Source organism: Alligator sinensis, unplaced genomic scaffold (genome assembly GCF_000455745.1).
Source record: "Alligator sinensis unplaced genomic scaffold, ASM45574v1 scaffold65_2, whole genome shotgun sequence".
Lineage (NCBI taxonomy): Eukaryota > Metazoa > Chordata > Crocodylia > Alligatoridae > Alligator > Alligator sinensis.
In genome coordinates, this window is record NW_005842071.1 from 1,446,130 (window position 1) to 1,470,458 (window position 24,329).

Genomic DNA, 24,329 nt, shown 5'->3' on the forward strand with positions numbered 1-24,329 from the left:
GAAGCAGTTTCTGTTCCTTCCTGCTGGTGAGCAGGAACAGAAATTGTTCTGGGAATGAAGACTGTAATACACAAGATTTGGAAGGGTTTATATTTTAGATACTAAAATCATACAAAGCTGAGTTGACTTATTTTGCTTGAACCACAAGTTTTGGGTCTCTAGTTATTTATATTGGAATACATATTACAATTTCATAAGAATGTTTATATATTTTTAATTTAAGGTGCGCATAGCGGCAAAATTCATCATTCATGCTCCTCCTGGGGAATTTAATGAGGTGTTCAATGGTGAGTAATTTTATGCTTCTCCTTTGTGCTAGCTTCAATTGTCAATGAATTATAGCTCTTTTGTACGATTAAGTTATTGGATATGATGTCTGCATTGCTTTTCTTTCCCTGGTATTTAAGTAACTTTTTTGTTACAAAAGTGTTATGAAATACTTACTTTTCATAGTTTGGTTTTATTTGTCTCAAAATAATCTTAAACACCCAAGTTTTGCCGCCTCTACTTGGTACAAAGACGTAAAGCTGCCATTTTCCTAAGTTTGAGGAGGAGAGTTTGCTTTGCCAATGTTGTATAATATTGACAACAATTTAGTGTTTGATATAAAGCTGTGGTTCTCAACCTCGTTTAGACTCAAGGCACACCTCATTCAGCTTAAGGCACCCCTCAGAAAATGTCAGCTCTTAGTTTTCACTTATTCTTTGACTGGAGCCGTTTTTCTGATGTAAAAACTCAAAAACCACAACAGTTCAGGGTGTTTAACATTGTCAGCTCCTATTTCAAATTTCTGGGTTTATCTTGTGGATCATGTTTACACATCTAACAGTGCTAACATTGTGTGGTACTCTGTGGCACCCTTGAAAAGATGTCAAGGCACCCTAGGATGCTTTAGCACCCTGGTCAAGAATCACTAATATTAAGGTATGGTTAATACCTCCTTTTGTTTCAATATTTAGCTAATCTCTTTGCTGTTTAGGCCTTGTTATTTAATTTGCATAGGGAACTGTCCTGGATGTGCTATTCTTCAGTACAGCAAAAGCTTTGTTATCCGGCACCCATGGGGAATCAGGGGTGCCAAATAACAAAATACGCCGGTTATCTGAGAGGCCTCTCCTGCTGCGTCCAGTGCACCACCACCCCTCCCACTGCGAGGGACAGGGAGGGGGGGGCAGAAGAGAAGTGGGGAAAGAACTGTTATTGTGGGGGCTTGGCAATACAGTCTGCTTTGCCCTGGGCCGTGAGGGCTCAGCGAAACTGGAAGTGCCATGGTGGGGCACTTATGGTTTTGCTTTCACCTTACAAGCTAGCATGCCAGTTAATAGAGCATGCTGGCTTGTAAAGTGCTGGATAACGTGACTTCTACTGTATATTCTTTAATGACTTGGAAGATTGAATTGAGTATGTGTTTAAGTAAATTTGAGGGTTAGGAGTCAAAATTATCTTGATAATTGAGATAAAATGTAATAGGCACAAGAGCAAAGTACTTAAGACTGAACAATATAATGTACAGATACAAAATGTAGGAGAGCTAGGAGGCTGCTGGAGTGCAGAAAAGGACCTGGGGATTATGGTGAACTACAAGCCAAATATGAGTTAAAAGTTAAGCTTTGTCATAAGCAAGCTAATAATACGCTAGGATACATGAATAGGAGTCTCGCTTTCAAATCAAAGGAAGCAATTCTTCAAGTCTTTTTAGTTTTGGTGATGCCTTGCTGCAGTACCATATTCAACTTTGGGCATTGTATTTTGAGAAAGTTGTGTAGAAATTGGGAAGAGTCTAACTGAGTAACAAAATGATTATACTTTTAGGAAAATTTTATAAGAGAAGTTGGAAGCACTGGGATTATTATTGAGGGGAGGAATTTGATAGGTAGCTATAAAGAGGATGGCAATCATCCTTTCTCAGTATCCACAAGGGACAGGATAATAAATAATTAGGGGTGCATAAATAGAGAATGTTTGGGCTGATACCAGCGGATGATTTTTGATGCGCCGTATCGGTCGATACTGATCTGATTCCGATATACAGCTGGACAGCATGGAGAGAGGCATCAGGCTGGTAAGTCTGTTGTGGAGGGAGGGAAGAGGCATGGGGGGACAGATTGAGGCCCTCTCTACGAGGGAGGGAGTAGGGCTGGAGCTGGGACTGAGGCAGGTGCTGTGATGCTGCACATCTGGGGCAGAGCATGGGAGGGAGCTGTGAGCATTCATCTGGGGGTGGGAGTGGGGGCAGGGTGACTCCTGCCACTGCATGCATCACCCCAGGAGGGCCTGGGGGACATGTGTTCCCGGATCCGTGCAAGGCAAGGGCGGGCTGCCACTGTGGGCTGGGAACAGGGTGGTGGTGAGCTGTTCCTGGTAGGGGGCTGCGCTTGGGGCAGGCAGCGGCAGGACCGGGGCGGGGGAGGAAGGTGTAGCAACCACCCCAAAATTCACCATAGCCCCCCTCCCAGCATTGCTGCTGCCCGCCCTAAGTGCAGTGCAGCCCAGCCCCCCTGCCAGGAATTGCTCAGCACTGCCCACAGCAACAGCGCATCCTCATCCCGCATGCAGATCTGGAGACAAATGCTCCATGCCCTCCCATGGTGTGCAGAGTAGCAGGAGCCACAACCCCTGGATGAGCCACTCACAGCTCAGTCCCCCTCTCTGCCCTGGCTGTGCAGCCCCAGCCCCTGCCCCACTCCCTGCCTCACTGCTGGGGCCTTGTTTCTCCACCCTCCACCCCCTATGCCCCTTCCCTCACCACAGGCTTACCAGCTGGACCCTGGCTGCTCTCCATACTGATGGGCTGCATTCCTGGCTGTCTGTGTGCTGCGCTGCAGCTGTGTGCATTCACAGGGCATTTATTGGTGGCATTATTGCCTACATCAGCCAAAAAACGCTGATTGCCAATACAGTCAATTTTCCTTATACTAGTGCCAATCCAATACGGGACTGATGTGTTGGTGCACCTCTAGAAATAATGGGTTGAAATTGCAAGGGAGTTAGGTTGGATATTAGAAAGAATTTTCTAATTATTAGGGTAGTTATCTACTGGAACAGGCTGCCTAGGGAGATCGTGGAATTTCCCACACTGGAAGTTCTTAAGTGCAGGGTACACAAACACTCGGCTGGGTAGCTTAGACAGGGATGTTTCCTGTGTTAAGCAGAGAGTTGGAATACATGATCTGAATTCCCTGCCAGTTTTGTGATTCTGTATCAGATATGTTAACTATTTCAGCAACAGCTCTTCAGAGTTTCATTTACAGAATCAGATTTAACTTTGTGCAGAAGAGGGTGTAGGGGAGTTGTTTTTTTTTGTGGGGGGTAAGGTTTGGAGAGGGGAGATAACTATCATTCTGACTTATAAATTGACTCTAAAATTAAAAGCTTTGGTTAGAGTCACAAAAGTTTCTTAAACAAAACCCAATACACTTCTTTAAATATGATGCAGATTTTTTTTGTAGAAAAATCCTGTTTCCTGTTCAAGGCATCAGTTTTCAGTAATTTCAGTGGCTTCTCCCTTCACATAAGTTCTGTGAAATCTTTGGGTTCAAGAACTAAAAATATAACATTACAATTACTGTGATAACAATATTTTTATGTTCTTTGAAATTAAAAACTAAATTTGAATGATTTATATGGTAGTATATCAGGTTGTTTATGTGTATGTATTTTTTTTAAACCTAAGCTCATAAAATGCACTGTGTTGAATCAGTGTTATGATTGATTCTGCATGTAGGATTTTCATTGTATGTGAGGGTGAGTTTTATTTGTCAGAATAGTCTGATACTGCTTTAAAATCATTCTAGAGAAAATGTATTAGAATAAAGGACTGTGTTATGTAGTTAAAATGCAATAATTTCTGGCCAGTAATAAAAATGGTATCTAGCAGTATATATTCAGTTAGTAATATCCATTAGGAGACTGGAATGATAATGGTAGGACAGGGGAAGAAGAAAAAGAAACAGTCTACAGTCTAGGCAACATTAAAATTAGCAAAGGCCTGCACTAACAACCTCTAACAAATCCTGGTCCCACAAATGATGGGACTTTTTTTTAAATCTTTGAATACTTACTTGTCTTACTAATGAATGGAGCCAACTAACTCTGGTGCTTCTCTAATGACAAATTTGGCCCTTTCCTACAAGGCCCATCGTGCCACTTCTATGGCATGACTTTTATCTATTTACAAAGTTGCTGTGAGGGCAGTTCATTTCAATCCAATCTCCTCACATCTGGCAGTCATGATAGTGAAATGTATAAACAGCTTTGTTACCTATTTTTCTCAAGTAATCAATTCTGTTTATTAGATACATTCCTGGAGAATGTTTTTTCATTTGCTGTCTGGGCTAAAAAAAATGAGTTTTCTTCTAACATCTTGAGGAGAGAATTAAGATTTTAAATTATTTTTTTCAGATGTTCGATTACTGCTTAACAATGATAATCTTCTCAGGGAAGGAGCAGCCCAGTAAGTACTATATACTATCCTCTAGTTTCTGAGAGACTGAAAATGTTACACTTCATTAAAGTATTCACTACCAGCAAACAATCATGGTGAACGGATCTGTCACTTTCTGCACCCATAGCTGTTTTAAACTTATTAGAACTGATAAAGTAATGTCAGCTTTGATTATACTTGAATGGGAAAAGTCCAAGGAAAACAAAATTATAGAAGTGGTATAGATGAATGGGAGGTGCTCCCAGGATCAACCTTTTGAATAACAGCCTTATGGAAATACTATGCTTATTAAAACAATACCCCCACACTATATTTGGTGAGATTCATAGAAGTAGGGTCGAAAGGGACCCTGTAGATCATCAAGTCTGACCCCCTGCCCTGGGCAGGAGAGAAAACTGGGCTCAAATGACCCCAGCCAGGTAGACATTAAGCCTCCTCTTAAAGACCCCCAGGGTAGGAGCCATCACCACTTCCCTTGGAAGTTGGTTCCAGATCCTAGCCGCCCTGACTGTGAAGTAGTGCCTTCAGATGTCTAGTCTAAACCTACTCTCTAACAAGTTGTGGCCGTTATTCCTTGTTACCCCCCCCCTCAGCCTTCTCTTGCAAAGGCTGAACAGGTTACGGTCCCATAGCCTCTCTTCGTAGGGTCTGCCCTGCTGTCCCCAGATCGTGCGGGTGGCCCTCCTTTGGACCTTCTCAATGCTGTCCACATCCCTCCTGAAGTGCGGCACCCAGAACTGAACACAGTACTCCAGCTGTGGCCTGACCAGTGTCGCATAGAGAGGGAGGATCACCTCCTTGGCCCTACTTGAGATGCATCTGTGGATGCACAACAAGGTACAGTTAGCCCTACTGACCGTGACCTTGCATTGTCGGCCTGTGCTCATCTTGGAGTCAGTAATGGCTCCAATCTCTTTCTGCCACCATGCTCTCAAGAAGGGAGTTTCCCAGCTTATAAGTGTGCTGCTGGTTCCCACTGCCCAAGTGCAGCACCCTGCACTTGTCAGTATTGAAACCCATCCTATTTTTGTTAGCCCACCTTGGTAACCTGTCCAGGTCCTGGTGTAATCTGTCCTTCCCTATTAGCGTGCCCACCTCACCCCAAATCTTGGAATCATCAGCAAATTTAAACAGGCTGCTTTTTACCTACCCCATTGTCCAAGTCACTAATAAAGAAATTGAACAGTGTGGGCCCAAGGACCGAGCCCTGGGGGACTCCACTGCCCACTTCCCTCCCGGTTGAAAACGACCCGTCCACCACTACCCTCTGAGTACGACCCTTCAGCCAATTTGCAATCCGACTGGATTGGTGCCACAATCACCTAGTTTGATGAGAATGGGTGGGAGACAGTGTCAAAGGCCTTGCTGAAGTCCAGAAAAACTACATCCACCACAGCACCCGCGTCCAGTGCTTTTGTGACCTGATTGTAGAAGACAATCGGGTTGGTCTGACAGGACCTGCCCCTAATGAAACCGTGCTGGTTGCCCTTGAGCATCATCCCTGCTGCTGGCCCATCACAGATGTGCTCCTTGATGATCTTCACAAAGAGTTTCCCCAGGATTGAAGTAAGACTCATGGGCCTATAGTTGCCCGGGTCCTCCCTCTTCCTTTTTTTGAAGATGGGGACCACATTGGCTTTCTTCTAGTCATCTGGCACCTGGCCAGAGCACCACGAGTGCTCGTAAAGCTGTTCCAGGGGCCCCGCAATAACCCCTTGCAATTTGCTCAACACCCTGGGGTGGAGAGCATCTGGACCTGCTGATTTGAACACGTCCAGCCCCTCCAGAAGCTCTCTAACCTGGTCCTCCCTGACCTTAGGCCTGGTGGCATTTCTTCTGAGTCTATCTGGAATCCTGGTGGTGAGTCCTGGTCCTTACACAGGAAAATAGAGGCAAAGAATTTGTTAAAGAGGTCTGCTTTCTCCTCTGGTGCAACCACCAGATTGCCAAGCATATCCTGCAGGAGCCTCACATTACCTGGTGCCTTCTTTATTCTCCCTATATATTTAAAAAATGACTTTTTATTATCTTTGATGCTTGAATTGGGAGAATGTGAGGGAATAAGAGGTTCTGTCTCTTTGTAATTGCTAAAGATTCCAGAGTGCTTTTCTACAGGAGCAAGGGTGCTAAGGCTAGTATCCTGCCTAAATGTATTTGGGTAACTAGCATTATATATACCTACTATCTAGTGTAATTTGGAAGTGTTCATCACTTCTACATACAAACTGTTGTATAGTGTTGTGATATAGGCTAAGTTGTCACTAGAAGATGCACTTTTAATTCGGTATTTTCGGGATCCTTAGATGACAGATACCAGAAAATGTAAGTCTACCCATTTAAGTATACAAAAGGCACATCTGCGTAGGGTCACATGGCTCAGTAGTGTCCACATGTGACCAGCAGATACTTCGCCATAGCAACACGCTCCCTCAGTATAGCATGCCACTATGGCAAAGTAGCTGCCAAAAATAACCTTATGCTGCACATACAACACAGAAGGAAGTACTGTATCACAGTGCAGTAACGATGTTGCCATAGTGACACGTAGACAGGCCGAAGAGTAGAATGGAGGGAAAATAAGACTTATTTAATTAGTCCATCCAGAAGACCACATCTAGTAATCTTAAATTTATCACAGGTAGCTCTGAAATAAGGGTTTCAGTTATGTTTTTGAAAACAGCTACAGTATATCCATTCAAGACTTTTTGAAGGGTGAATACCCTGCAAAGGTCTGTGTGTATAGCAACACTCTTATAATAAAAGATGCTTTAAAAAATCCAACTGAGAGAACAAACATATATACTCTCTTGTTTGGAACCAATAGACCTCTTGAAGCCTGCACACATGCCCTTTTGGTATATCTTGGATGTTTCAGTGTGCTTAATGTGATTTTTATTGAGCCTTTTCCATGAAATTGGATACATTAAGATCCTTTATGATTAAATAGCAAAACCAGGAGGTTAGTAACTTTTTATAATATTCCATTGAAAAGTCAGTCTGACAAATTATTGCTCATAATATTTGAAAGTAAAAATGTTTGTGCAAATAACTTCATAAAAGTTGTTGTGCACTTCTAGAAGTAAGCAGAAATGTGCATAAAATGCACCCTGTTTAAGTCCCCTGTTTTATAATATGTTTTAAGAGAAGACTACAGGATAAAAAGGAAGTTTGAAATAAAAGTGTTTTGAGTGTGTAGCTCAGAGATGGAGCTACAGTTAAATGACCACAAGGGACATATTTTTGTCACAAGTTAGAAATCAAATGTGGAAGCAGCAGAAGTTTGTACTTCATGGTGTTTACCTTCATGTTGAATTATTTTAGAAATGGCGGTCATATCAGACAACAGGAAGCTTCCAGTCTCTTAAAAATATTTAATGATTTGCAAATGAAATCCCATGTGCATGTATGTATTTTGATCTTGTTAGATTTATTTATTTTTAGATGCTATTAAATGCTTTTGTCATTTGCGTCCTTAAGATAGTGTGGCTTAGAGACCTCAACTACTGTTTGATGTTCCTTGATTGCTAGCTTTGATGTGAGGAAAGAAATATTTTCTTTAGCTTTAATATCTAAACAAATATTCATAAATAATCACTGTTAAACTTTTGTAATGTTGAAAGGTTTATGGTAAAGTTAAGTAGATTGTTGATATACATATCTTTTGTCTTTTTAGTGCATTTGCACAATACAACCTGGACCAGTTTACTCCAGTAAAAATTGATGGTTACGATGAGCAGGTATGGATCAAATTTGTAGTTTAAGAGCATGCTCTTATCGGCTTCATAGAATCACAGAGAAATGGGGCTAGGAGGGGTCTCCAGAGGTCATCTAGTCCAGTGGTTCTCAACCTTTTGCACCTTGCGTCCTACCATGATAAAAACAAAACCCCACAAAATTGCACTGTTCAAGATATCTGTTGATTCATCTATTTGAAGAGCAAACAACTGATTTTTTTTCAATCAGGCAGTGAGTCGAAGTCCCACCTACATGACCTTCAAGTCCCACCAATGGGACATCCCACTGGTTGAGAAACACTGATCTAGTCCAACTCTCTGCCTGAGGCAGGATCGTCCTTATCCAGACTGTCTCATAGACTATAATCTAAACTCTGCATAAGACTACCATCAATCTTGACACCACATAGACTCTCATTGTCTTGCAGAAATAAGCATTGCTTTTATTATAATCTAACAAGCTATTTATGAGGTAAATAATATAAAATATTGTTGGGACACCATAGCTTGGATCCTGTAAGGTAAACAAGGGCATTGAATAACTTTTAGTTCTACTTTATATTAATATACTAGGCCAGTGCTGCCCAACTGGTGGCCTGCAGGATGCATGCATCCTGTTACAGGTCAAATTGCATCCCCCAGGCTCCCAACCAGTTATTGCTGTCCCTATTGCTCCAGCTGTGGCAGCACCCAGGGGCTCCAGGCTCTCCCTCCCTCTGACTTCCCCTTTCTCCCCTTGTCCCAGGGACAAGAACATCCTCTTCAGTGCCAGGGAAGCCAGTACAGTAGCCTGGGGTTCCTGAGTGGGCTGTGCAGTGGGGAAGTTTGCAACTGGAACCTAAAGATGAGTCAGGGCACTGGGGTAGATGGTGCAGTGGTGAGACTGGGGAGTAGTAGTGGGAGGTCATGCAGTGCAATGGGGATGCTGGGGAGCAGCAGCAAAAGGGTGCCTGGCACAGCAGGGAACATTGGCCCCAGTGGCATGCAGCCTCTGGCTAACTTAGTTATACAGTCTAGTCCTTGGCTAAATATTTGAAGTCTTCAAAAACAGTTTACGCTGGAACCACCAGTGCATTAATTCAAACAGCACTGAAATTCTGAATTTGTTACTCTTCTGTTTGGTGTGCATGGACTTGGTTCATACCTTGTTTCTAATTAGGATATTGATGGGGTCTCCCTTTGGTACAGCTCAGTCTGTTAATTGGGGTAGTTCTGTCCTGAATGATGTCACGTTGAACAGAAAAATGTTACAGCCAGAATTTTGTGATGCAGGTGTTGATAACAGAACATGGCGACTTGGGCAATGGTAAATTTTTGGATCCAAAAAACAAGGTCTCCTTTAAATTTGATCACTTAAGAAAAGAGGCTACTGATCCTAGGCCCCATGAAGCTGAAAATGCATTAGAATCCTGGAGAAATTCAATTGAGACTGCAGTGAGAGCCTATGTGAAAGAACACTACCCAAGTGGTGTCTGCACAGTAAGTACAAAACAGCTGTCTAAACATGCTTGTAAGTTCCATTTTTACATTCACTTTCAGATGGATAGTGATCTCTGAAATACAAAATAATAGCAACCAGCATATGTCCGCAACATAATTATAGATAGAGACTTGTGTTTCGTCAATGTCTGTGTTTCTTTCTGCACCACTTACAAACATGGGTGGAATGTTCAGACCCCTTCAGACCATGGGGGAATTGGAGTGAGGTGTGGCTGGACTCCCTGGGTCAGCAAGGGACATCAGGGAGCTGGGTAGAGGAGCAGGCACATGAAGGTGGGGGGAAGGTCAGCTGTCCTTAGCTGACCTGGGGATAGGGGAACCTCAGAAATGTTCCTGTCCCACGCTGAGGCCTGTGCTGGGGGCCAAGCTTGACCAGGGACAGCAGGGGTGGCAGGCCTGCCTACTGCCCCCTCCACCATCCTCCCCCACAGCAGCAGACACTGGAAGGAGAAAACTGTTCCTACCACTGTGGTCCCTGGCCAAGCTAGGCACCCCGTAAGCTGGAGCAGGGCAGGAGCAACTCTGGAGCTTCCCCCGTGCCTCTGCATCAGCTCAGGATGGTGGTGTGGGACAGGTTCCTCCTTCCAGTGCTTGCTTCCAGTCAGCAGGGAACACAGATGGCAGGGAGCAGGTACAGGGAGAGGAAATCTGCCCACTGCAGCCTCTCTCCCCTGCTAAGCCTGGATTCTTGTGCAGCTTCAGCCTGCATTTGGAACAGGGCAGGAGAAGTTCTGTGCCCCACCGCCACCCCATACCTGGGTCATTGGGGAGCAATGGTAGCAGGAGGAGGGGGTGCAACTGCACTGCTACATTCCCCTGGTATCCGTCCTTATCTACCAACACCCTTCTTTCCTTTGTTTCTGAAACTTCTAGGACAAGGGTCAGCAACCTACAGCCTTCAGGCCAGATTTGGCTCATGAAGCCACTTGATTTGGCCCATGGAAGTGGAATTTCAGTAGCCAGATTGGCTGACGCACAGAGGGCAGGACCCAGCCATTGCTGCACATTTCCCCATAGTGACACAGGAAAAGTGTCTGCTGCTGGTGCTCATCCCCACAAGGGCAAAGGGAAGTGACTGCTGGGAATGTGACTTCCTGCTGCAGACACTTTCTGTGTGCAGCTACTGGGAAGAGTGGGGTTGGTGGCAGCTGGATTCTAGCGCCCACCAAACTCATGCCCCATATGCCAGCCTGCCTCTGACCCGAACTGGGTCAGTCTGGCCTGCAGCCTGAAAAGGTGGCCAACCTGTTCTAGGGAGTATTAACTATATGGCATCAGATTCTTAATAACTTGCAGGGAACACAATCTCTGAATCATTCTCAAATGTAGTGTAAATTTAAGTTGTGTTTTTTTTAAGTTTGTGGTAACAAAGATGTTTGGAATTTGACCCTTGATATTATTGAATGGACTTGATTTCCTAAATAGAACCATTAATTTAATTGTTGATGGCATGATGTTCAGTATTATTCATGAAGACTGGGTTGTTGCCTTGAGCAACCAACTATTTTTAAGATCTGTCTTTTCTGAATTTACCATTGTTTATGTCTGCAAGTTGAATTCTGATCTTGTGTGATGAAAAGCTCAACTTTAAATTATACATAACAAGTACTTACTGTGCCATTATCTCTAAGCAAATTGAACAGAATATAAATCTTTTCACTAGTTCTTCAGGCTTTTGTATTTAAATTTTGTTTTAGACTAGCATAAACAAACTATGCCATTGGTTACTTGGAATCTTGTGTCCTGGAAGAAAAGATTTTTGTCAATTTATCTTTTATTGGAACAATTGTATGAGAATAGAATCATGTCACTAATGAGTTGGAATCTTTTACTGTGGTCCAATAAAAGATACATCACCAAAAACCCCTTGCTTCTTTCACTTCTTGGACAATAACAGCTACAGCATCACTCCAACCCTGCTGTGTTACATAGATTGTTTTCAGGTGCTTTCAGTATGCAAATATAAAAGATTTGGTATAGTAGGACCTGGTGAAGAGGAGAACAGTGCTTTATTCTGTCCTCAGCTGCTTAAAAGCAGGAGGAGATGCTAGCAGATTTATAAAGTTCAACTTTTTTGTTGTGGTCCAGATCATCCCTTTTATCAAACTTTGTTTCCTAAGTAGTTTCAATTCTTTAAACTTCAGATCTTTTTGTTACCTTTCATTATAGGAAACAGCACTGACAGGCTCACTGAAATAAATATAAGCCTTAGCTGTTGTTGAGGGCATGCCAGTGTTTCCTTTTCCTGTTTGACTAGGTTTCTTATAATTGAAGTTTTAAGAGTGAAATATTTCAAGTCCCTACTTTGTGATTCCTGTAAGTACTTTGCCACATGCCAAAGAAGGACAAGCTGACGACCAAGGAACTTATAGTTAAAATATTGGTTGCTTTTCTTTATTCATAAGAACAATGGGTGAATGGCTAGAAAATATTTCTACAATGTGATCAATATCCCCCAAGTTATTTTTAAAAAGAAAAAGCTAGGCATCTCAAATATCTATCTTGCTTAAAGCACTTAAACAGTGGCTGAGGTCTCAATCCAGAATTTGACATGACTCTACTGTTTCCCTTCCAATTAAGGTGTACGGTAAAACAATTGATGGACAGCAAACCATTATTGCATGTATAGAGAGCCATCAGTTTCAAGCAAAAAACTTTTGGTAAGTTATTGTAATTAATATTGTATTTGCTACATTTTGTTTTGCTTGAATAATTAACCTATTGCAGTACGCCTACTACTCAATTTGGAGTGGTTCACTTCCTTGGGTGGGAGGAGGGGAAGACGTATCTGTTAAAAGCCTCTGATGGGAGCTATTTAGAAAACTCAATGGAGCAAATCAACAGATGTAGATCTCCACTTGTTTTGCAGAACACTTGATAAATTCTCTCATAGTTCTCCTTTGACTTTTTATTGATTCTTGCATCTCTTCTTCCTTGAGCATTGTTCCAGCCAATATCTTTTATGGTTAAAACCCTGCTACATTGCTTTCTCCATCCTGCCATATGGTAAAGGATAAGCTGAGGACCAAGAATTTCACAGCTATTTGGACATGGAGCGATCTTCTGATTTTCTTTGCTCAGTCAGAAACAGCAGATTTGCACTAGCAGGGGGAATGCCAAGGAGGCAGTCTTACTTTCTTACAGCCAGTTCTAAAATCTGTCCTTTTCCCATGAATGTTAGAGTATTTGTTTCATTGTGTAGGTAGTGGAGATGTGAAACTTGCTGCAGATTGGTCTTTATGATCTTTATACCTTGGAAGCTTGTTTAAACTGTTGACATCAATAGTCAAAGTTCTTCCTGAGGATCTACAAGAGTTTGCTTTCTCAGTATGGAAATGAGTTGTATTTTTCAGCTTAGGTATCCAGCCTCTGCCTTTCTATCAGCTTTTTTTAGCCCTAGTTCATTCTAATCAGTTTCTCCCAGAACAAAGGGAAGAATGCGAATCTGATTCTTTCATAGTCCATCATACTGCTTGGGAAAACAGTTCATTCTCCCAGGACAGTTGTGGTGGGGAGTTAAAAATTGGAAAACTAGTGAGAAGGGAGAAGGACCAGAAGACATATTTAGTCTGAAAGTATTTAACAAGACTTAGTCTACATGTAAATTTCCTTTCGTGGCGCTCAGTAATTGTAATCCAAACATGGCCTTTCTTTCACATAAATAGGTCTTGTTAAATACATACAGAGTAAGTCTTCAATTATCCAGACTTCTAGTCTAGAGGAGGGTGGCAACAGGTCAAACGGTAGTGGGAAAGAAAAATCACCAGGTTTTGAAATCTTCCAGCTCTTGAAGTCTTTGAGGAATTTTATTCCAGAAAAATGAACAGCCTGTTTACTGAATCAGCATGCCTGATAAAAAATGAAATGTCAGTACCTTTCCATTTGTGACTTACCTTGACTAGCTTAGATGTCTGATTTTTATCTTTTGGGTTTTTGCATATCCTAGTTTAGAATTAACTGAAATATTGTTGTTTATATTGGGCTAACATTTTCCTATGGGGCAAATATTCTGCCATATTTTTCAGATATTTTCTGAAGTTTTCAGATATCGATGAATTAAGAGTTTAAAGAACCTTGGCCTAGATTTAAACTACTTTTGTAAGTGCAGTATATTATTTAAAGTGTTAGATGTTTAACACTAAAGCAAATGCTTCTGTAAACCCCCCCCCAAACTATTCTGCCAAGTATTGAGGGATATCCTCATTGCATAAGGCGCTCAGCTTGTCCCTGTATGATACTGTAAGTACATGGCTATCTGTGATTTCATATACATTGCATACAAACGGATTAATATGGCTAATAGCACCTGATGATTCAGATTTCCAATCTGGGGAAAATTCCAGAATGTTTAAAAATAGTGCTTATATTAAGACAAAAACAGGTAATTCAAGTCTCCTGTGGCATTGGGCTTGAGGAAATCAACCTTTTGGTTAGAAATCAAAATATTTCAACTCTTTCAAAATGGAAGCGACAGGACTTTCTGAGTCTATATAGGGTGTGCCTTGCCTGCCTATGAATTATAGATAAGTTTGGGACCTTGAAATTCACAACTCCAGATGGGACTTGCATGGTCCCAGCGTTGTGGCAATCTGCCAGGTGGGTGAGCTGGTAGCAAACCAGGCAAGTTTACCTGTCTGGTTTCACTTGAGGATTCAAAATTGGTACATCAGTTTTCCAGGGAAAAACATTCTGTCAGAAAAAGTATAGTGATTCAGGTATGTAAATAGATAAAAATGCATAAAAATAATTACAAAAAGCAGTTGAAAAACATTTAGCTGGTTTGCAGCCAACTTCCAGAACTTCTTTGCTCAGCTTTGGTGCGTGTTGGTTATGAGTTTTAAAGCCCTTCATACAGAAAGATGCCTAAGGACTTTTTATGCTCTGTTTGAAATAGCTGAATCTTTTGTGAAAATGGAGTCCCTCAAGGAGTGAAACATTTCCCTCATCTAACAACCTGCATGGTATTGTTAATAATATGACTAACAGAAATATTAAAAAATATCTTGTTGACTTGAAAGGAATTTAGGTATACAGAATGAATTGACAAGTTAGAATTTTTTTTATGACACTGAGTCACTAAGTGCTGTAGAGTTCCTTATAGCTGCAAGTTGTGAAGTGCTCAGGTTTTATGGCACTTGTAGCATTACAGTGCCATCTAGCATCCCAGCTGTAGGACCAGTTCGGTATTCTTTGAGATGCCAGAAGGTTAAATCATGTCTGCAGTGCAAAGCAGCTTATGGTAACTTCTTGGTACACCTGCAAAGCTGCACTTTTGAAGTAGAACTTCCAGATGACGCACAGTGCTGTTAGGCATCATCCAAGAGAGGCAGTTACTTACCTGGCCCTACCATGATTGGTTTTTTTAGCGGGGGTTTTGAAAATAGGATGGGCATTATCTTGTTGGGATCTGAAAATGTTTAACTGAGTATGTTTGATTTTTTTTTTTTTTTTTTGTGAAAAAGGCCTTTAGAGTGAAACATGGCTGTTATCTAACAACATGCACAGTACAGGCGACCCTCGCCATTTGCGGGGGATGCGTTCTTGTATCCCCCATGAAAGGTGAAATCCATGGATAAGGCTCTGCGTTCATGAACTCAGTGCCCCTAGTGGCGGTGGGGGCATGACTCTGCTGGCGGTGTTGGGAGCCTGGTGGCGGCAAGCGTAGAGCTCCTGAGGAGCTCCTTTAAGCGTATTTAAGAAGCGGGTTCAGCATTCGCAAATATTTGAAACTGCGAATGCCGAACCTACGACTAGTGAGGGTTTCCTGTATTGTTAACAACGTTTCAGATGTTTAACTGCACATATGAGTTACTGATTGGTAATGTTAAACTACACTTTTCAGTATTCATACCACTGGAAAGGAAATAAACCTTGTGGAAACTAAATTCTTTCTCTCACCAAACTGTTTCCTTCCCTCTGAATGCATACACAGCAAAAATTGAGCTGCAATTTAGATGCCTTCTTAACACATCTCTAATGTAGAATGAGCCAATAATTATTTGAGTACATTAGGACTGTCACTTGCAGGAGAGGAAGCAGGTAGAAATCTGTATCTGTACTTCTCTTTCCAGATTTCTGAAATTTTGGGAAGACCATTGTTCTACTGGAAAGAAATGCCAACAGTTCTAGAGCTTCATATTTCTGCAGAAGGAACCCAAAGTCTTAACAGCAATTCAGTATTACAGAAATTCATCCTATCAGAATTTGTGTTGTGGGTTTTTTATGTAAATGTAAAGGTTCTAAAGTTAGTTGGCCGCAAAAAGTTGACTCCATCGCTGGAAATCATCCTGTCAGCCTTCCTTTGTCCAGAAACTAGCAATATGCAGATAAACATATTCAGTAACTAAAAAAAAATGAGGAAAGTGGATCATTGAAGCTCTTAACCGATTCAGAAGGAAAGAAGGGTCCTATTGTTGGAATGTTTCTGTTAATTAATCATCTTGATCAGTGTCTAAAAGCAAGAATGAGTATTCACAGAAAGTGTCTCATCTCCCTTCACCTGTTTAAGGGTCTTTAGCTATTAGGTTTGCTTTGTTTTGCTTTTTAGTGATACTGTTGGATATTATACTGTCCATTCCATCTCCTTTAGCAATTTCAGGCTGAAACCAAGAATTGTACACAACTAGTGAAGTAAACCAGTGCTTGAAATTTAAATAGCTTATTCACTTTTTTTTTCCTGCCTTATTTACAGCTGCTATTTTTATTTTTAAAGGAATGGCCGTTGGAGGTCAGAATGGAAGTTTACAATCACCCCTTCAACTACTCAGGTGGCTGGCATCTTGAAAATTCAGGTAGGCTTAAACTAAGTTTAACCAGACAATTTCTAAATGCTTTTTACTAGGGGAATCTCAGGGCATCGTAGTAAGATTGTTATAAGATCTCTGGTTCAGGAAGCAAAAATGGAGTATATAAGCACGCTTCATTACAATTATCCATACAGTAATTTATGGTCTGGAAAGGGACCTCAAGAGGCCATCTAGTTTATCCTATTTCACTGAGGAAAGATAAGTATACTTCCTAAACCATCCTTAACAGATCTTTGCAGCCTATTCTTAAAAACCTCTAATTTCAACACCTTTTCAGGCACCCTATTTTTGTTTTGCTTGCCTTAAAAGATCTTCCTAATATCTAACCTCATCTCCCTTGCTGTAAGTAAACAGATTAGTACCTGCCTTGCTGCCACATGGCTTACAGAGCATTTGAGCACTGTGTCCTTTCGTTTTTGTTTTTTTAACAACTTTTTGCTAAACTTTGATCTGAGCGGTAAGCTACCTTGCTTTTAACCAAGGGTAAGAGCCTGCATATGAGCAGTAGCTGACATGCCATAAGGGTTACACCTTCAGTTATCTAATGATACTTGTTCTTAAACTCATATCCTGAGAGTGGTAGAAAAGATGTTACGGTATGGGAACAGAACCTCATGAGATTTTCACCTCAGTCTGCTCTGTCTCTTAGCCAAGGTTTGTGTAAAAGGAATTTCCTTGGTTTGTATAAATGTTTATTTTTGATGTTTGGGAGCTATCTCTATCTAATGAGGAGATATCAAATCATGGACTGACTTAGAAGGATCAGACCTGTCTGTCCTTGATGGGAGATGTCACGTTGCCTCTGGCAGACAAGTTCTAGGTGAGGTGTGTGGACAGCACTGCTACTTTAGCCTAAAGCTCAGCAAGAATTCCTCAGAAACAGATCACATGTTCTGCTGTAGCCTATTGCTGGGGTAAAATGAACACTCAGTTGTGGAGAAACTTAAGATTCTAAGAAAGCTCTTTGGGGTTCCCCTACATGTTGCCTGTAATTGTGCATTTCCACTGCAGCTAGCGAACTACTGGTGACTCAGTTCCCCAAAGTGTGTTAAAAGCTGATTAATACTGACATTTTGTTACAATGTTTCTGTCTCTTCTAACTATTCTGTAATATTTAATGTGGTGTTGGCTTCACTTTTTCATAGGTTCATTATTATGAAGATGGTAACGTCCAGTTAGTGAGCCATAAAGATGTACAGGATTCTCTAACAGTTTCTGTAAGTTGTCTTTTCATGATGTTTTGCCATCTGTTGAGTGGCACAATCTCATTTGGTTTTGTTAAAATTGTGGATCCAAGATTTTTATGAATAACTAACACTATGTAAGTAAATGGAGGGGTAAGTGTCTATGTTCATTCCTGTTTTCTAAAATAACCATCATTTTACATTTCCTGTTTGCATGCGACTTAAGAGAAACAATGTAGAATAATTTTGTTTACTAGGTATTAGTTATCTCACCTTCCCATTATTATCTGTACTTCTGTTGTTCACTTACAAATGCTAATTTTAAACTTGATGGTTCTGGGATTAAATTTTGAATGTGCAATGGATTTATTTGAACATTCTCTTCTTCTCCCCACCATTATTAAGTGTTTGGTAGCATTTGCTCAAAAAGAGTAAGGCACTAAAGATAGCAATTTGCAAAGGAGAGAACCATAGCTAATACTATTTTAAGGAGCTGGCACAATCTGTCTGTAACTAATGCTGTCAGAATCTTGCTTTTATGAACAGTAAATTATTTTGGTTTGTTAAACTTCAGTTTGAGAGATTCTATGCTGGAATTTAGGCTCTTTCGTCTTAGCTTTCTCTGTTTCAAATAAAGATTATAATGGTGCCTAAGGACATGCTAAAAATAACCCATTGTTTGAAAACAGCAACGGTTGCATCCTCAAGGAACTGGTACTTTCTGAGTGCAGCGTAAACTACTAATTATTGCTTTTAAGTAATCATGAATTCTGGAAGGCATAAGGAAGTGCATAAACATTTATATTTCCTGCTGGAGTGTTCCTCAATAAAAAACCTCAAGCCAATTGCATTAAATAGTCGAAAGAGAATGAAAAAGTAAAATATATGCTGATGACCAGGGGTACAGGTTTTCTGTTCACCGCAGAAAAACACGGTAAAACTTGTATTTTCTTATTTTAAGGAGAAAAGCATGGGAAATGGTGGGTTTCCTCTTGCAGGCTGGCAGAGTTCCAGCCAGGCAGCCTGGAGAGCAGCTGTCCACAGAAGTGGCTGGGTGGGAATTGAGGCTCCCGTAGTGAGGTGGGAAGGGAGTTGGGCAGGGCTGGGGCTGCTGCCCAGCCCAGGTGGTGTGTGGGGCTTGGAGCCCGGAGCCAGAATGCATGGCCAAAGGGCCTGGGTAGGGAGTAGGATGGGGCTGTAGGCAGCTCATCTGGGGGATGGTGCTGGCTCCCTGTCACTACATGCCATGCATTCTCGGAGGGAATGGTGGGCACGTGCCCCCCAGGATTGTATACTGGGTTGGGCGAATGCAGGCTCAGGCACCCCGTCCTGCTGCTCTCCCCACAGGGCCTCTGTAACCCAATGGGCAGGACCTGGTGTGACAGGGCAGAGTGGGGTGGGGAAGCTCAGTGCCGCCACCACGAGCCCCATGCTGCCATGGCAAGGCTCCCTCTGCTGCTGCTGGGTGGGCAGAGGGCGCCTCGTCAGGGCAGAGCAGGGTTTGCGGCAGTGAGCTTGCCTGCCAGGCCTCACTCTGCCCTGCTGCTCCACGTTCTTCCTGCTGGGCCGCAGAGGCCTCAGGGGGAAGGGCAGGCAGGGTGGGGAGTCCTAAGCCTGCAGCAGGCAGCCCGCATGTTCCCCACTCTCCCACAGGGTCCACTCCAGCTGAGCTTCACGTTCCACTTCACCACAGAAGCCACTGCCTCTCACAGACAGCGACCGTGGGTTTGGATGCTGTTGTGGGGGCAGAGGACTGCTGACCTGGTTCCCTGGCCCCATAGCCCTTGGGGAGGAGGTGCTGTGGTTGGGGAGTAAAGGGCACCAGCAGGGCCAGGTGGCTGGGGGTGGGGAGTGAGGGGCAATGTCATAGGCAGGGTATCAGCATTTCCAGATTGTTCAGCGCCACAAAGCAGTTGGGTGAGGACAGCCACAGTTGGATCTACATCCTGGTGAGTGAAAGGGGAGCTCTGATTTTCCATGGTAGAAAAACCCAAAATCAAATGCCAAAATTTATAACTGTTTATAATGTAGTTTATTATAGTGATTGAGGCACTGGTAGGCTTCCAAATTGCTTATATACATATATGTATGTGTGTGTAACTGGTGTTTCATTTAAATTGCAGATACAGCAGATTTGGGGGGGTTTAATCAGAGATATCAGGATTTTTTTATTGGGGAATGTTGGATTTTTTTAACAGAGAAAACCGGGGTCCCTGATTATAACAAAAATGCTCCCAAATGTGTTTTTGTTCTGCATCTCTCCTACTTTTTATACTCTTGTTAATTTGACAAGATTATATGCTATATTCTTTATCAAAATAACTGCAGAAGCTCAAAGGGATCTTTGGACTGTATTGGTTTTGGCTAAAATCAACTGGAGCCAATGAGGCTAATCTGAGTTGCATTTATTGCTAATTGAAAATATCCCTGGTTGGTATAAATGAGTCTATATTCACTAGCCAAAAATAACTGAACAGGGATACTGTTGCATAGTTTTTTATTAGTTTTCTTCTTTCCAGGAATGATCTGTTTATAATAATGGATTGACTAGAGGCCAGAGCAACACTACTGTTTTTTCATAATTCAGGCATGAAGAACTTAGTACCAAAGAAACCAGTACTGATCCTTAAGGGAATTTTCATCAGATCTCAAAATATCATTCACCATATGAGAATGGAATTTATGGTCTGACTAATGAAGACTACTTTAAGTATCTCATAATTGTGGAAGAAGTAGAACTTGAAAGCTGTTTGGAATTGACATGTTTAGTTTGACATCTTTTTGAAACTTTCTTTTTTTCCCCCTGCCTAGAGCGAAGCCCAAACAGCAAAGGAATTCATAAAAATTGTAGAGGCTGCAGAAAATGAGTATCAGGTATGATGTCTTAAACAAGTATAATATGTAAAAACAAGACATTTAATACTATAGATTTATTCCAGAGTGGTTCCAAGCTCAACATGCTACTAAAATAGGAAAATTAGGTATTGTAAGTAAACTTAGTCACTATAGCAATAGTCCTGAAATTAAGTTAACATTTCTGGTCATCTTTTACCAGTCCTTCTGAGAGTTGCACCCATTTGTTGCATTTTATCCTGAAATACATTCTAAGTTTGATTGAGAACAGACTCTTTGCACGGTGCTTAGAATATTAGGACCTTAGTTCTCATTAGAGTCTTTAGGTGCTCATGAAGTATTGTACAACTTCAATTGTGAGAAGCCAATCCAGAGTTAAACAGGTTTGATAATTATGGCTAAAATCAGTTATACAGCTGAATGCACTTCATGGATTTTTTTCAAAGTGTAGCTATCTAGAAGATGTGGCAATTAAGAAGACATGCACACTTAGACTGTTGACATGACAGTGTAAGTTCTGGGCACAAAATGTCACATTTACATTCATTTTCTAAAAGCACTGTACATTTTAAACTGTTATTTGACTAAAAGGGCCACGTGCACAGTTTGCTCATACTGTTTGCACTTATCACACAGGAAAAGAAATGAAAGCTTATGGCCTAAAGAAAAGCCCCACCGTTAGCTAAAAAACTTCCTGCACCAAAACAATTTTAGAACCCATCTGACCACTAACTTACAGCAGTTAACTCTGATTTAAATTTTTAAACTGCATATTTTCATAAGATTTCACAGAGGAAGAGGTAACAAATTGTGTGTTACCTTGATTTTTATTTTGACTGCCATTTCAATTCTCTTCTGTTCTTCTTTAATACTTGTGTTTAAACAGACTGCCATCAGCGAGAATTATCAGACAATGTCGGACACTACCTTCAAAGCCTTACGTCGACAGTTGCCAGTTACCCGCACTAAGATTGACTGGAACAAGATCCTTAGCTACAAGATTGGAAAAGAGATGCAGAATGCTTAAGACGAACATTGCATGACTGGATCATTTTAGTGTCCTTGTATAGAAATAAAACTTATTACAAAAAGTATTTGGAACGGTCAAGTCACCCAGTCAGCATGGGCTTTTGCCATTGAAAAATCACTGTAAGTAGTTTGGTTAGAGCACAAAGCTTAGCTAATTGACCATTTTTTTTCTTTCTGTTTTTTCCTTTTCTCAGAGCATTGCAAAATCAGTGTAGCTCAAATTCTTTTCAAGTTTCTGTTGTACCTTGACATTTTTATAATGAAAACCATGCCTTTAGTTTTCAATTGAAAATTAAGAACAGTTCAAAAAACTATTTTTGCATACAATAACCCTTTATCTCTTGCTTTCATAAGAAGTGGGCGACTTTTGAAATTTGCTGGATTCCTCAAAGAAATTGTTAATGTACATTTCTAGTTCAAGGCTCATCATGAATTTTGCCATAGGTGCTGCTGTAGAAACCATCTATCCCTTCATTGTATGTAAGATTGGGAAAGCATTTTCTATATTATGTTTAAATCTTCCAAAATACTTATTTAGCTAGCTCAGTGTTAACTAAACTTTTTTTAAATAAGGCCAAGGTCTAATGCTGTTTTAAGATTATCAAATTAAATAAAAATACTTATTTCAGAAATGCATTTAATGCTTTGTTCCTGACAGTTACTTAAATGAACTCAAATTCCATCTGCCCTTGAGTTTATTTTTTATCATACAGCCACAAATGTATTATAACAAGGCATACTGTAATATATATAATCCTGTACTCATTACCATGTCTTTCAGTTTATTTTTCTTGGATTGAAATGTACTAAAATTCAATGTGACATTAAAATGCAAATTTTCTATTTATTTGAGCAGCAAATTGCTTAATGATATATCATATTATGTGGTATTTATAAAAGATGAAACCTGCTTGAAGCAGATATTTTTCCCGTCTGAAATTTGTGGAGTTTTATGGCTGTATTAGAAAACCTGGGTGTACGTGCGGCTTGCTGTAACATTATACGTTTTGTCTTCATAAATGTAAGGAGCGTGTTCATAATATGCCATTGACAGCTGTTCATGTTGACTGTAGGGAACTGAAGAAACTTACAACAATAGTGAAGACAAAGAATTCTGATAGAATGGGGGAGAATATTTTCTTTATCTGTTGCAGTTGGGAGTGAGAAACGGTTTTAGGGTTAAACAAAGACCTTCCAGTTTCAGTGTACACAGAAAAACTTTTTAGTGGTTTGAAAGGTAAACAGTTGCCTTTAAAACTATGTATGAAAGTATAATCTTACCACTTGCTGAAACGTGCTTATGTTCCTAATTTAACACTATAAGAATTTTTTTTAATTAATTGAATGCATTTTTATAGGTGTTAAACTTAACTGGGATTATGGGAGTTCCTGTAGAACAAAGGCATTATATGAATTCTTATTTGTTTGTTTTTTTAAGGATTCTAATCATTTACTTTAAGTCTAGGTCATGGCATAGGATGAAGGTGAACATAGATTTGTGCAAAGTTTTATTATTATAAAAAATGCACGAGTGTTCTACTTTAATCTTCAACTTTCAACTGTATTTTTTCAGAATAATAAAAACACTGAAATAGAAATCTCTTGTGTGTTTCGAAATAAACACAAATATAATTGTGCAAATTTTTTTTTTATTTTTTTTTTGCAATGAACTATAGCTTAAAGTGTTTGATTTGGGTCATCAAGTGAACAAGTGAGAATTCATAATAGCGATACAGTTATTTTGTATGGTGTTTAAGATGATATCCTTTGTTTCAGTCTCTTTTTGCATGAAAGGGTCTAAGTCAGGGGTGTCCAACCTTTTTGAATGTGGGGCCAGATTACAAACTTTTTATCACCCAGTGGGCCAGCGAGCCATATTCAAAGACCTCACAGGAAGTGGTATCACATCAGGAAGTGATGTCACATCACCTTTGACACCAGTGAAGTTGCAGGAAGTGACAATGAAATGGATCTAACCAGTTCAAAACTCTCCCTCTATAGCATCCACCTCTGCCACTGTTTGGGACAGGATACTGAGCTAGATGGACCATGGGGCTGACCAAGCATGACACTTTTTATGCTCTTATGTTCAGAGGCTCTTATGTTCTTTGGCTGAGCTTCCAAACTATGGCTGAGATTTGCAAAAAGGGGTAGATAGGAATGTTACAAAGTTGTCAAAGGATTTGGAGCCCTCTAAATCTCATTCATTTTAATGGAAGTTGGCCTTTTGACTCAGCTTTGAAAATCTCAGCCCAAGGTGCCAACCAAATAAGTCTAAATATATTTTGCATTTCTATGCAGTACATTTTATGTGGGGCTCTCCAAGCATTTTACAAACATGAAATGAACTTCAGGATGAGCCCAGCTGGAGCAGCAGGGGATCAGCTGCACTTCCTGAGTGGCACATGGCTCTGCTGGTGCCAGTTCGAGTGAATCTGTCCCATCCGGAGCAGCATGCAGATGAAGCTGGCTTCCCACATGCTACTGGGGACGGGAGGAGCCCAGCTGGGTCAGCACCGGCCGGCAGAAGAGGTGGCGGAGCCATGTACGCTTGGGACTGACTGGTTGGAGCAGCAGGGGATCAGCTGCACTTCCTGAGTGGCACATGGCTCTGCTGGTGCCAGTTCGAGTGAATCTGTCCCATCCGGAGCAGCATGCAGATGAAGCTGGCTTCCCACATGCTACTGGGGACGGGAGGAGCCCAGCTGGGTCAGCACCGGCCGGCAGAAGAGGTGGCGGAGCCATGTACGCTTGGGACTGACTGGTGCAGGCAGGGGGA

At 41.2% G+C, this 24,329-nt stretch overlaps 1 protein-coding gene across 1 annotated transcript; it reads left to right on the plus strand.

Annotated features, from left to right (window-relative positions):
- Positions 1 to 217: 217 nt before the first annotated feature.
- Positions 218 to 23,148, plus strand: CAPZA2 (capping actin protein of muscle Z-line subunit alpha 2; the record flags this gene model as incomplete). Its single annotated transcript, XM_025204162.1, has 9 exons — positions 218 to 287; positions 4,402 to 4,453; positions 8,118 to 8,181; positions 9,451 to 9,657; positions 12,259 to 12,338; positions 16,391 to 16,469; positions 17,630 to 17,701; positions 20,480 to 20,542; positions 21,408 to 23,148. Coding segments are annotated over 9 exons (828 nt in total), but the record flags the coding sequence as incomplete, so codon positions are not given.
- Between the last annotated feature and the right edge of the window lie 1,181 nt (positions 23,149 to 24,329).